The sequence below is a fragment of the Mixophyes fleayi genome, chromosome 2 (assembly GCF_038048845.1).
Source record: "Mixophyes fleayi isolate aMixFle1 chromosome 2, aMixFle1.hap1, whole genome shotgun sequence".
NCBI classification, from domain to species: domain Eukaryota; kingdom Metazoa; phylum Chordata; class Amphibia; order Anura; family Limnodynastidae; genus Mixophyes; species Mixophyes fleayi.
Window position 1 is genome coordinate 303,769,800 of NC_134403.1, and position 14,049 is coordinate 303,783,848.

At 39.8% G+C, this 14,049-nt stretch overlaps 1 protein-coding gene across 1 annotated transcript in view; it reads left to right on the forward strand.

Annotated features, from left to right (window-relative positions):
• The first annotated feature begins 449 nt into the window (after positions 1-449).
• The window catches only part of LOC142139953 (arylsulfatase H-like), a 49,131-nt gene continuing 35,531 nt past the window's right edge, over positions 450-14,049 (forward strand). The window contains exons 1-4 of the mRNA XM_075197820.1: positions 450-592; positions 1,622-1,743; positions 9,822-9,944; positions 13,558-13,981. Of these exons, the coding sequence (XP_075053921.1) occupies positions 450-592; positions 1,622-1,743; positions 9,822-9,944; positions 13,558-13,981 (812 nt within the window). The remainder of the gene's footprint in view (positions 593-1,621; positions 1,744-9,821; positions 9,945-13,557; positions 13,982-14,049) is intronic.

Sequence of the window (14,049 nt, forward strand, 5' to 3'; positions counted from 1 at the left end):
GTATGGTCAGCGGTCGCCGCACAGTTTTAAAGTAATTTTCATTCTGGAGGGCGCCCTCCAGGGTGAATACAGAAATTTTTACAGTCTACGAAGGTATATATTTGCCTGGAGGGCGCCCTCCAGAGCCCGGCGCCCTAGGCAAGTGCCTAACCTTGCCTAATGGGAGCGCCGGGCCTGCCTATACCGTATGTTGGATGAGGAAGAAAGGGGAGTGAAATAAGTGGAGGAAAGTGCAAAGAACATTTAATATTTTGAGTGGGGAGAGCAGGAAGGGTATGGCAAGTATGAGAGGAATTAAAAGGGATGAGGACAAAGACACATACTGGATCAGGGTGAATACAGAAATTTTTACAGTCTACGAAGGTATATATTCGCTATATAAATAATTTATATTGTTCATCCTTAATTGAGTATATCAATTACTCTCTGTATTCTGTTACAGGAATCCCATGGCCATTTTACAATTTCTACTTCTGCTCCATTGTTTATATCCAATAAATGAAGCAAATTCTCAAAAGCCGAACATTTTGCTGCTGATGGTTGATGATCTTGGAATTGGGGATGTTGGCTGTTATGGGAATAACACAATAAGGTAGCAATTTGTTGCACGTCCACTACAAACTGTGCTACTGCAATGCTTGCTGTATAGAGAAAGATGTAAAAATTGTCTTTTAATTTGCTGCTCTATTATTTTAAGACAGAAAATTATTAGTAAGAATGTACTGTATCAATTGCTTGCACATGATACCAAAGGTTTTAAAATGAAATATACATTTCAAAAATACATTATTTACAATTTGCATTTCTAAAACGTGTCTGTAAAGTATAAAGAAATTCAGTACTGTGCATAGTTTTATTTCTGAGAGTAAGCGGAATCTGTCATATCCATTTTATTCACAGGCACCAAGAGTGACAAACAGTAGTCAAATTATTATAAATTTGTACAGCAGCAATCTTTTAATAAACAACCTGGGAGTCCCCTTGTTCTCTTTTTTTGTTTAAAAAAAACCCAAAAAACTGTTTTCATTCATTAGCAAATTTGTCCTTGCCTTCTTTCCTCTTAAACCCAGTAGTGGGGCACAGGCTATGTGGAGTGAAGCTAATCTTACTTTCAATAATACATTTTATCATGTGTACCCTTTGCTAGCCTGTTCATGTGAGTGCTGGACTGCATACAATAATAAATTGGGAGGAAACCTAACACAAGCTGATATCGCCAAGTTCAAGTACAGAGCAAGGAAGAAAATACCTGTACATCCTTAAAGAGCACCAATCTGCTACACACAGAGGAGGCAGCCATATTGTGGACTTGTTGACTTTTTATTATTTTCTTGCGTGAAATAGACATTTTAGACTAAAAAGGTCTGTTTTTGATAAATGCAAATCTCTGCCGCTCCTTAACCTTTGGTTAGATCCATTCTCTAACAGAACATATATTATTCTGCCTGTATCTGAAGTCTCTCCTCCATAGAGGATGCTGATGGTATGAAGAGTACTGCATGTAATCCTGTTAAAGAATGTAAACATAAGGTTCAGTGATGTCACTGTCTAATAGCGAATCTAGTGAATCAATACGCTGTATTCTATTTCTATGTTAATGAAGGTCATGATGTCTTTTCAGGACTCCTAACATTGATAGATTAGCAAGAGAAGGTGTAAAGCTTACTCAACATATTGCTGCAGCTTCGGTATGTTCCCCAAGTAGATCAGCTTTTTTAACCGGCCGATACCCCATCAGAACAGGTGATGTATAAAGATGATGTTTGAAAATGACTTTGAATTTTGTAGTTTTAGTTTTCTTATCATTTAAATAAAATATTTTTAAACTACTTTGATGTCTAATTTTGAATGGTCTAAGGTACATTCCTAGAAGAAAAAGTGCTAGGCTCTGTCTAGCAGAATTCTGGTACAGCTTGCTAGCAAAATGGAATTTTAATGAGTAAGAAATATGCAAGTCTTTTGCAACTTTCTGTACATATAGTTGTATAGCATGTTAAATATTAACAACAAAGTAACTCATGCATATAGGTTACTTTAGTATTAAATTACATTTTTAGGTATAGATGTGTAAATTAGTCTGAAACATATCCCCTGTACAACAACAGATTTTTTGATGGTGGTCAGCGATGTCATCAATCAGAATATTTGGGCTTAGTACAGAACACAGCCTAATTTTAACACAAAATTGGTGCAGTTACCTTATCTATTGGCACAACTTATGTTTCAAGATTTAAGAGAGAGAACCTTTTTTATCAAGCCATAGTTCATAAAACACTTACAAAGTAAATCATGTAGAAACAGTTTCCTGTTTAATGAGATTGATATTTTAATATATTTATTATTTGGGTCACTGATTATTTGAACAGCCTCCATGTTGTCAACTTAAAATTTAGATCAATATCTATTAGAGATGAGCGCACTCGGATTTCTGAAATCCGAGCCCACCCGAACGTTGCCGATCCGAGTCGGATCCGAGACAGATCCGGGTATTGGCGCCAAATTCAAATCTGAAACTGAGGCTCTGACTCATAATCCCGTTGTCGGATCTCGCGATACTCGGATCCTATAAATTCCCCGCTAGTCGCCGCCATCTTCACTCGGGCATTGATCAGGGTAGAGGGAGGGTGTGTTAGGTGGTCCTCTGTCCTGGTAGATCTCGTGCTGTGCTGTTTAGTTCTGTGCTGTGCTGTTTAGTTCTGTGCTGTGCTGTGTTCTGCAGTATCAGTCCAGTGGTGCTGTGTGCTGTGCTCTGTCCTTCTGAGGTCAGTGGTGCTGCTGGGTCCTGTGCTGTGTCCTGTTCAGTCCAGTGGTGCTGTGTCCTGTGCTCTGTGCTTCTAAGGGCATAGTTATTTCCCCAATATTCCCCTGTGTTTAAAAAAATAAAAAAAAGTTATTTAAAAAAATACCAAAAACTACTTTAATTTTTGTTAATTACCACAAAATTTGCACAACCAATCCTGCAGTATAAGCCCATTGGTACTGCAATATTACCAAGTTCACACATTCAGCAGTAAAAGTCCAGTGGTACTGCAATATTACAAAGTTCACACATTCTGCAGTATCAGTCCAGTGGTGCTGTGTCCTGTGCTCTGTCCTGCTGAGTTCCGTAGTGCTGCTGGGTCCTGTGCCGTGTCCTGTTCAGTCCAGTGGTGCTGTGTCCTGTGCTCTGTGCTTCTAAGGGCATAGTTATTTCCCCATTATTCCCAAGTTTTTAAAAAATAAAAAAAAAGTAAAAAAAAATTAAAAATTAAAAATTAAAAAAAATATATATAATTATAACCAAATTTGCAAAACCAATCCAGCAGTATAAGTCCATTGGTACTGCAATATTACCAAGTTCACACATTCTGCAGTATCTTGTGCTACATATAATGGAGACCAAAAATTTGGAGGATAAAGTAGGGAAAGATCAAGACCCACTTCCTCCTAATGCTGAAGCTGCTGCCACTAGTCATGACATAGACGATGAAATGCCATCAACGTCGTCTTCCAAGCCCGATGCCCAATCTCGTAGTACCGGGCATGTAAAATCCAAAAAGCCCAAGTTAAGAAAAAGTAGCAAAAAGAGAAACTTAAAATCATCTGAGGAGAAACGTAAAGTTGCCAATATGCCATTTACGACACGGAGTGGCAAGGAACGGCTTAGGCCCTGGCCCGTGTTCATGACTAGTGGTTCAGCTTCACCCACGGATCTTAGCCCTCCTCCTCCTCCCCCCCCTACAAAAAATTGAAGAGAGTTATACTGTCAGCAACAAAACAGCAAAGAACTCTGCCTTCTAAAGAGAAATTATCACAAATCCACAAGGCGAGTCCAAGGATGTTGGTGGTTGTCAAGCCTGACCTTCCCATCACTGTACGGGAAGAGGTGGCTCGGGAGGAGGCTATTGAATATGTAGCTGGCGCTGTGGAGGAACTTGATGATGAGGATGGTGATGTGGTTATTGTAAATGAGGCACCAGGGGGGGAAACAGCTGATGTCCATGGGATGAAAAAGCCCATCGTCATGCCTGGTCAGAAGACCAAAAAATGCACCTCTTCGGTCTGGAGTTATTTTTATCCAAATCCAGACAACCAATGTATGGCCATATGTAGCTTATGTAAAGCTCAAATAAGCAGGGGTAAGGATCTTGCCCACCTAGGAACATCCTCCCTTATACGTCACCTGAATAACCTTCATAGTTCAGTGGTTAGTTCAGGAACTGGGGCTAGGACCCTCATCGGTACAGGGACACCTAAATCCCGTGGTCCAGTTGGATACACACCAGCAACACCCTCCTCGTCAACTTCCTCCACAATCTCCATCAGATTCAGTCCTGCAGCCCAAGTCAGCAGCCAGACTGAGTCCTCCTCAATACGGGATTCATCCGAGGAATCCTGCAGCGGTACGCCTACTACTGCCACTGCTGCTGTTGCTGCTGTTAGTCGGTCATCTTCCCAGAGGGGAAGTCGTAAGACCGCTAAGTCTTTCACAAAACAATTGACCGTCCAACAGTCGTTTGCCATGACCACAAAATACGATAGTAGTCACCCTATTGCAAAGCGTATAACTGCGGCTGTAACTGCAATGTTGGTGTTAGATGTGCGCCCGGTGTCCGCCATCAGTGGAGTGGGATTTAGAGGGTTGATGGAGGTATTGTGTCCCCGGTACCAAATCCCGTCGAGATTCCACTTCACTAGGCAGGCGATACCAAAAATGTACAGAGAAGTACGATCAAGTGTCCTCAGTGCTCTAAAAAATGCGGTTGTACCCACTGTCCACTTAACCACGGACATGTGGACAAGTGGTTCTGGGCAAACGAAGGACTATATGACTGTGACAGCCCACTGGGTAGATGCATCCCCTTCCGCAGCAACAGCAACAGCTGCATCAGTAGCAGCAACTACAAAATGGCTGCTCGTGCAAAGGCAGGCAACATTGTGTATTACAGGCTTTAATAAGAGGCACAACGCTGACAACATATTAGAGAAAATGAGGGAAATTATCTCCCAGTGGCTTACCCCACTTAGACTCTCATGGGGATTTGTGGTGTCAGACAATGCCAGTAACATTGTGCGGGCATTAAATATGGGCAATTTCCAGCACGTCCCATGTTTTGCCCACACCATTAATTTGGTGGTGCAGCATTACCTCAAGAGTGACAGGGGTGTGCAGGAGATGCTTGCGGTGGCGCGCAAAATTGCTGGACACTTTCGGCATTCAGCCAGTGCCTACCGCAGACTAGAGGCACATCAAAAAAGCATGAACCTGCCCTGCCATCACCTCAAACAAGAGGTTGTGACGCGCTGGAACTCCACCCTCTATATGCTGCAGAGGATGGAGGAGCAGCAAAAGGCCATTCAGGTCTACACAGCCACCTACGACATAGGCAAAGGAGTGGGGATGCGCCTCAGTCAAGCGCAGTGGAGACTGATTTCCGTGTTGTGCAAGGTTCTGCAGCCATTTGAACTTGCCACACGAGAAGTCAGTTCCGACACTGCCAGCTTGAGTCAGGTCATTCCCCTGATCAGGCTGTTGCAGAAGCAGCTGGAGAAAGTGAGGGAGGAGCTGGTAAGCCATTGCGATTACACCAAGCATGTAGCTCTTGTGGATGTAGCCCTTCGTACGCTTTGCCAGGATCCGAGGGTGGTCACTCTTTTAAAGTCAGAGGAATACATTCTGGCCACTGTGCTCGATCCTCGGTTTAAAGCGTCTGTTGTATCTCTGTTTCCGGCGGACACAAGTCTACAGCGGTGCAAAGACCTGCTGGTCAGGAGATTGTCCTCTGAAGAGGACCGTGACATGCCAACAGCTCCACCCTCATTTTCTTCCACATCTATGGCTGCGAGGAAAAAGCTCAGTTTTCCCAAAAGAGGCACTGGCGGGGATGCTGATAACATCTGGTCCGGACTGAAGGACCTGCCAACCATTGCAGACATGTCTACTCTCGCTGCATTGGATGCTGTCACAATAGAAAAAATTGTGGATGATTACTTTGCTGACACCATCCAAGTAGACATGTCAGACAGTCCATATTGTTACTGGCAGTAAAAAAAGGCAGTTTGGAAGCCCCTGTACAAACTGGCTCTATTTTACCTGAGTTGTCCCCCCTCCAGTGTGTACTCGGAAAGAGTTTTTAGTGCAGCGGGGAACCTGGTCAGTGAGCGGCGAAGGAGGTTGCTTCCTCATAACGTTGAAAAAATGATGTTTATAAAAATGAATAATCAATTCCTCAATGAAGTACAGCACTGCCCTCCAGATACTACAGAGGGACCTGTGGTTGTGGAGTCCAGCGGGGACGAATTGATAATGTGTGATGAGGAGGAAGTACACACTGTAGGGGGAGAGGAATCAGAGGTTGAGGATGAGGACGACATCTTGCCTCAGTAGAGCCTGTTTAGTCTGTACAGGGAGAGATGAATAGCTTTTTTGGTGTGGGGGCCCAAACAAACCAATCATTTCAGCCAAAGTTGTTTGGTAGGCCCTGTCGCTGAAATGATTGGTTTGTTAAAGTGTGCATGTCCTATTTCAACAACATAAGGGTGGGTGTGAGGGCCCAAGGACAATTCCATCTTGGAACTTTTTTTTTTGCATTATATGACCAATCAACAGTCGTTTGCCATGTTCAAAAAGTAAAACCAAATTTAAACAAATTCAAGAAATTAAACCAAAAGTAAAATGCCCTGTCATAATTTAAAACAAGAGGTATTGACGTGCTCTAAAACTACTGTATTGTTGTTTATATTTTATAAACACTACACTTGAAAGCTTGAGTCTTTCAATAAAAAAGTAACTGTCCATTGCACGAATACTTGCAACAGGGACAATTTTAGGGTTAAGAAAGTCAACTAATAACACTTCGACGCTGTCTGTCTTTATAAACACTACACTTGGAAGTTGGAGGAGGTATTGTGGCCCCGGCACCAAATTTAGTACCGGGGCCACTCCACTGTGCAGTCCATATTTAGGTGTATCAGATATTAAACAATGGTGACAGTTGATGCCCAATTTTTTAATTATATTGTGGCCTCGGTACCAAATTGTGTACCGGGGCCACCACACTACGCAGTCCATACCCTTTTTTGGTGGAATTCTGACCCGTGGAGGGTTTTTTAATTATATTGTGGCCTCGGTACCAAATTGTGTACCGGGGCCACCACACTACGCAGTCAAGATAGATAGATGCGTATCATAGATAAAGTACATTCAGTGGTGTGGGGCAAATTGAAAAATATTCAAAATGCACTGACATTATCAAAAACAAGAGGTTGTCACACGCTAAAACTTCAACATGTATATGATGGAGAGGATGGAGGAGCAGCCGTATGTGCAGTGTAATGCAGACCTGTTGAAGGTTTTTTATATATTTTATTGTGGTGCCCAGTGCCCACTCCTCTACGCAGTCCAGATACATTTATTGGTGCGAATCATAAAAGTTCAGGGTTTTTAATATATATTGTGGTGACCCACTCCTCTACACAGTCCAGGTACATTTATTGGTGCGAATCATACAAGTTGATGGTTTTCTTATTATATATATTGTGGTGACCCACTCCTCTACGCAGTCCAGATACATTTATTGGTGCGAATCATAAAAGTTCAGGGTTTTTAATATATATTGTGGTGACCCACTCCTCTACGCAGTCCAGGTACATTTATTAGTGCGAATCATACAAGTTCAGGGTTTTTAATATATATTGTGGTGACCCACTCCTCTACGCAGTCCAGGTACATTTATTGGTGCGAATCATACAAGTTCAGGGTTTTTAATATATATTGTGGTGACCCACTCCTCTACGCAGTCCAGGTACATTTATTGGTGCGAATCATACAAGTTGATGGTTTTCTTATTATATATATTGTGGTGACCCACTCCTCTACGCAGTCCAGATACATTTATTGGTGCGAATCATAAAAGTTCAGGGTTTTTAATATATATTGTGGTGACCCACTCCTCTACGCAGTCCAGGTACATTTATTGGTGCGAATCATACAAGTTCAGGGTTTTTAATATATATTGTGGTGACCCACTCCTCTACGCAGTCCAGGTACATTTATTGGTGCGAATCATACAAGTTGATGGTTTTCTTATTATATATATTGTGGTGACCCACTCCTCTACGCAGTCCAGGTACATTTATTGGTGCGAATCATACAAGTTGATGGTTTTCTTATTATATATATTGTGGTGACCCACTCCTCTACGCAGTCCAGATACATTTATTGGTGCGAATCATAAAAGTTCAGGGTTTTTAATATATATTGTGGTGACCCACTCCTCTACGCAGTCCAGGTACATTTATTGGTGCGAATCATACAAGTTGATGGTTTTCTTATTATATATATATTGTGGTGACCCACTCCTCTACGCAGTCCAGATACATTTATTGGTGCGAATCATACAAGTTCAGGGTTTTTAATATATATTGTGGTGACCCACTCCTCTACGCAGTCCAGGTACATTTATTGGTGCGAATCATACAAGTTCAGGGTTTTTAATATATATTGTGGTGACCCACTCCTCTACGCAGTCCAGGTACATTTATTGGTGCGAATCATACAAGTTGATGGTTTTCTTATTATATATATTGTGGTGACCCACTCCTCTACGCAGTCCAGAAAGATACCTCGTTGCAACGTTTTGGACTAATAACTATATTGTGAGGTGTTCAGAATACACTGTAAATTAGTGGAAATGCTTGTTATTGAATGTTATTGAGGTTACTAATAGCATAGGAGTGAAAATAAGCCCAAAAACTTGATTTTTAAACTTTTTATGTTTTTTCCAAAAAAAATCCGAATCCAAAACCTTAAATCCGAACCGAGACCTTTCGTCAAGTGTTTTGCGAGACAAATCCGAACCCCAAAAATAATGAAAATCCGGATCCAAAACACAAAACACGAGACCTCAAAAGTCGCCGGTGCACATCCCTAATATCTATGAATATTTTGGACATACACATCCACATTTATTTCTTTAATTGGATATTAGAAATTTATAATCATTGATGTAGTGATTTCTTAAAAAATTAGTTGAAGATACTGTCTGAAATTTTTACTATTATTAATAAATTAAGAATAATACAGAAATGGAAGCTGCTCAATCACAGCAGGAGCTTAAATGGGTAGGGTAATACATATATCCTAAAGACCAGAGTTGGAATTAAACAAAAAGACACTCCAGTCCACTAATAAGTATTACTTTCAATTTGTGTGATCTTTTTTTTTCTCTTTATATTTCTAATCACATTTCTTCTTCTACCAATTTTAATATTTCCCCTACATTAGTTTCTGAAATAAAGGCTTTTTGTCAAAGCATGGGCAAATACATGTTGTTGTTTTTTTAAATTCATAAAAATTGAATGTAGTAATTATTAGTAGTCTGGAGTGCCTTTTTGTTTAATTCCAACTCTGGTCTTTAGGATATATGTGTTACTACTTGTTGGAAGATCACCCCCTTATCAATAATATTGTATAATTATGCTAGATTATCTCATGAGTGAGGACAGACCCATTCTCTGTAACTTACAGTAGTTAAAGGTGGAGTTATCCAATAATAATAATAAGAAAAAGAAGAAAAGAATATAATTTTTATAAACCACAGTGGTTTTATTATGAGCTGTATATATTTTAATATACACACTTGACCCGATCTTCTGGTCTCATGCTTCCCAATAAGTAGGTCTACTTAATTTATATGGTGCATTCCATTCCTTGATAGAGCTCATTAATTTGTTTGTGATGAGTGCTCCTGTACTCCATGCAGGTACATATCTCTTAACATGCAAATCTCTTCTGTAAGCTCTTCCACGTCTGTTCACTGTTCTAATTTTACTCTATTTAGGCATGACTGGTCATGACACTAATGTGGTTCTACTGTGGAGTGCTGTGTCTGGAGGGCTTCCTACCAATGAAACAACATTTGCGAAAGTATTGAAGGAACAAGGTTATTCCACAGGAATTATTGGTGAGCAGTAACGTATTTAATTAAATGATCCCTAAACATTATATAAATCTACTAGCCAATACCCATTTTACAAAATATCTATCCATGCCTGCTACCATCACTAGACCTGTTAAGACAACACTATTTTTTCTTGATCAGCTGGAGACCATATTCTGTTGGAGTCAAGAATGACAGCTGAATTGAGCCAAAGATAGACTCAGACTGACATATTAAACACACAGAGGCAGCAGTGGGTGATGTTTCTATTTTTTTCTTATATGTGCTTTGTAAACAAAGTTTACAATGTTCACATTTAGTGGTTCTTTCAAATAAATTATACTATATATGGTCTAACCACATGGTGGCATTCCTTCTACACAAAGTCTGATGCACTTAGAGTTTAGCCTGGAAATGAAAGAGAGAGCAAAATATGAAACTCATTGGGGATAAGTAATATGTATGCGCGCGTAGAGTAATTCATATGTTTCAAGATTGTATGAAATTGAGCCTAAAAATAATCTAGGGAATTTTGAGCTGATTTGGAAAAGAGATTGTAAAACATGAATCAATGAGGCTACAGAAACATTTCACATGGTCTCAGATTTGGATAACTCTGACTTTCCTAGGTGTTATTTCTTATTTCTACACTATTGAGAGGTAAACATTGTGACTCTGAATTTGCTACAAGTAATCATCTCAGGCATTAATCATTTTACAGCTTGAGTAAAAACAAATCTAATATTGGCTCAGCAAACTGTATTGCAAGGTAAGGGAGCCAGAAGCCAAGGAATGAAAGTTGGAAAGGCTAATTTGTCACACTCCAACAGAAATACATTGAGATAGTAATTGGTAGTACTAGTCAGCTGCTTGTCATTCTGCAATTATCAGCCGTTTCTTGGTTCTATTTCTTATACAATCCAGGTCCTTATACCAGCTTGGGGTCTAAATCATTTAAGTCACAAATATATAGAATGAACTATTTAAACATCTATAGCAGCAAATTTTCTTTGTTTAAAGTTCTTTTGTACTAGTTTGTCAACAAGGCACTTATGATCAAGCACAGTGAAATGTTAACTATATAAAATTTAATTTGTCTATACTACTGATGTTATATACACTACACAGACAGTATGTAGAATAGTAAGCATGGAAAAGGAGAATAATTTTTCCAACCCAATCTAAATATTTGAAATAAATTCATGACGTCCTACCTTCCTAGATTCTTATTAGAGGCAATTGCAGGATTTCTAGAAAGGGGGGTCCAAATGTTTAAATGTTGAGGAGGCATGGTCAGTCCACCGAGGGGACGTGACTAGTTCTGAATAAACACACAAACAGTCCTCTTCCATTAGGCTCCATTCTCCACAGTGCAAACTTAAATAAATATTGGGCACCAGGATATCTCAATTTAAAAGCAGAAAATGTAAACTTTTATTTACTCCACTTTTCCTTCAGCACTTAAACATAACAGTTACAATATGTTTTGTTCCGTAATGACAACTCATACTTAGTACAATAAAATAATACTTGCATTTTACATACCCAGTGTTGTGGGTGAAACAGCAAAACAGAGTAATCATTAGTACAGGCACACCGTAGTAATTACTAAGGCTTTCTTACCCCTTACTGTGTTACAATGTACTCCATGCCAGGTGACACGCAATCACCCCTCCTGTTGCTTTTCTTTGAGGAACTCTTTTCTCTCCATAAATATTATATTTCTGGTAGGCCTCTTCTGAGAAACTCCTGATGGTGGGGATTCTCCTCTTGCCTCTGCCCCTATGTTATGGGGCTGTTCGTTAAATGATGTCTTGTGGATCCTTTTAACAGGTGCTTCTCATCTGTGGGGCCTCTAGACTCTCTAGTGGAGTCACACACACTTGTGGCCTTGCGGCATCGCGCGTGCAGTCCCCCTTCTGCCAGGGGCCCGAGTCCTCCCTCCTACCTCTTGGGTCCCAGCTGTAGAGATGACCACCAGCCCCTAGATGCAAGAAACAAGAGTTCTAAATAGACTTTGGTCCCCATGTGCACCTCCCATAACCAGCCCTGTTATATGCAAGCAGCATGATTAAACACTGTCCCTCTCAGAAAGACCGGGTTCTGATCTTACTACAGCCCTCTCTGGTGACCTCGCCTGCTGTCACTGTGGCTGGCAGGGCCACAACCAACAACACTATAGGCATTACACTGTGATCAGCAAAATACTGTGTGTTCTTCATTTTAATGTGGTTACCAGTATATGGTCTTATTATTTTACTGTGGTTCCCAAAATATGAGCTTTTCATTGCATTGTAGTTACAAAGTATGGGCTCTGGGCATATTCATGAAATAATTCTGCTGAAGATGAATATGCAAGATTTGAACAAATGTTATGGTCGTGCAAATCTATTCACTTCTTTCTACTTATTTTTAGTTTTATCAAAAAGCATGATTGACCATAATCCATCATGAACTACATTTTACAGTTCATCTGCATACAACCTAATCTTTAAGGGATTAATAATCCCTTTCTGCACTTACATTCATTTCTTATTCAAGAATGGTTCACAGTTTGAAAAATGCAATGAAGCATGGGTAGAAGAAAAATGCCATGTGCTCAGGATCATAATTACCATTTTTGTAGGGCTCACTCACATATCTGTACACACATGTGTTATGCATACAGTGCAGTTTGACCGTCTGACCGCATGCACAGCACCTTAAAAACAAAGAGTTTTGGGATCCATGATGCTAGTCCACTACCTCAGTTAAAAATGTATCACACACACTAATGTCAACCATACCAGGAATGTGTGCAGCAACACAGAAGACAAGAGGTATTTGCAAAAGTGCATGTTCCTATGTGCATGACCTTCTGCTCCACAACAGATTTCTGTTGTTTTGTTACCTTGCTTTAGGACACTTGCATTATGGTTTAACAGGTATAGCACCTCAGTCAAATATCCCACCTGCTACTGACCTCAGAGTGGCACTTATTTTTATGGGTAAGTGAATTTGCAGTGTCAAGATGACCAAGCAATTATTTAATTGATCTGGCAGGGATGCAGAAGGCTCATTTAGGGAGGTGTTTCCAGCTTTATAATTAGGTGCACAACATTGTGATCCTGCAAAAAGGATTTGTATTCTCCAGCTGATCAGTGGTACCAGAAATCCAACTTCATCCCTCTATTTCTAATGAGAAATATTTTGCACCTTCCGGATGCATGTTTTGCAGGAAAGAACATTTTGGGAGACACATCAACTAAATAAAAAAAGTAACCTGTAACAATGCCCTCTTTCTCTCATTATTAATTTAAAATATAGTTTGCCATGCTATGCAGGTGGCACTGAATACATGTTTGGATTGGATTTTGTAGAGATGATTTTACTGTATCCATCATGAACATATTCAGGAGCATTCACAAACCTGGATATGTAGGTGCAAAGCCATTTTACATTGGTGTTTCCAAAGCTCAGAAAGTGGATGTGCATATTGAAATGCTCTTGGCAGACAATCAGGTACACTTGTACAAAAAGAGAACCACACAACCATATTTATAGCAATTTGTAAATGACCATAAATGACTCACAATTTATCATTTTAATTTGAATGATCTCCTTTTAAGTATAAATATATATTTATTTTTTTTAATAGGTAAATGGCACCTCGGAGTAAGCTGTGAATCGAGGGATGACTTTTGCCACCATCCATTAAACCATGGGTTTGATTATTTTTATGGTACACCTTTCACACTTATTAATGACTGTGAAGTCTCAAGACCAAATGAGGTCCCTGCATCATTTAAAAACAAAATATGGTATTCTGGACCTGTATTTATTATCACGCTGCTGACACTTGTAGCTGGCAAGTTTTGGCTTTTTATCAACGTTCCCTGGAAAATTATTTTTGCTTTGACTTTTTTTGGCACGGTTTACTTTATGTATTGGTTTGTAGCATTTGAATTCCATTTATACTGGGACTGCATATTGATGAAGAACTTTGAAATTGTTGAACAGCCAATGGATCTGGAAAAAAAAGCTGGACAAGTCATTAGAGAGGCCAAGTCATTCATTAACAGGTAAAACATACATTGCTGTACATTGCACTTTAGTGACACAATATCGGTGGTTAATATTTAAATCTAGA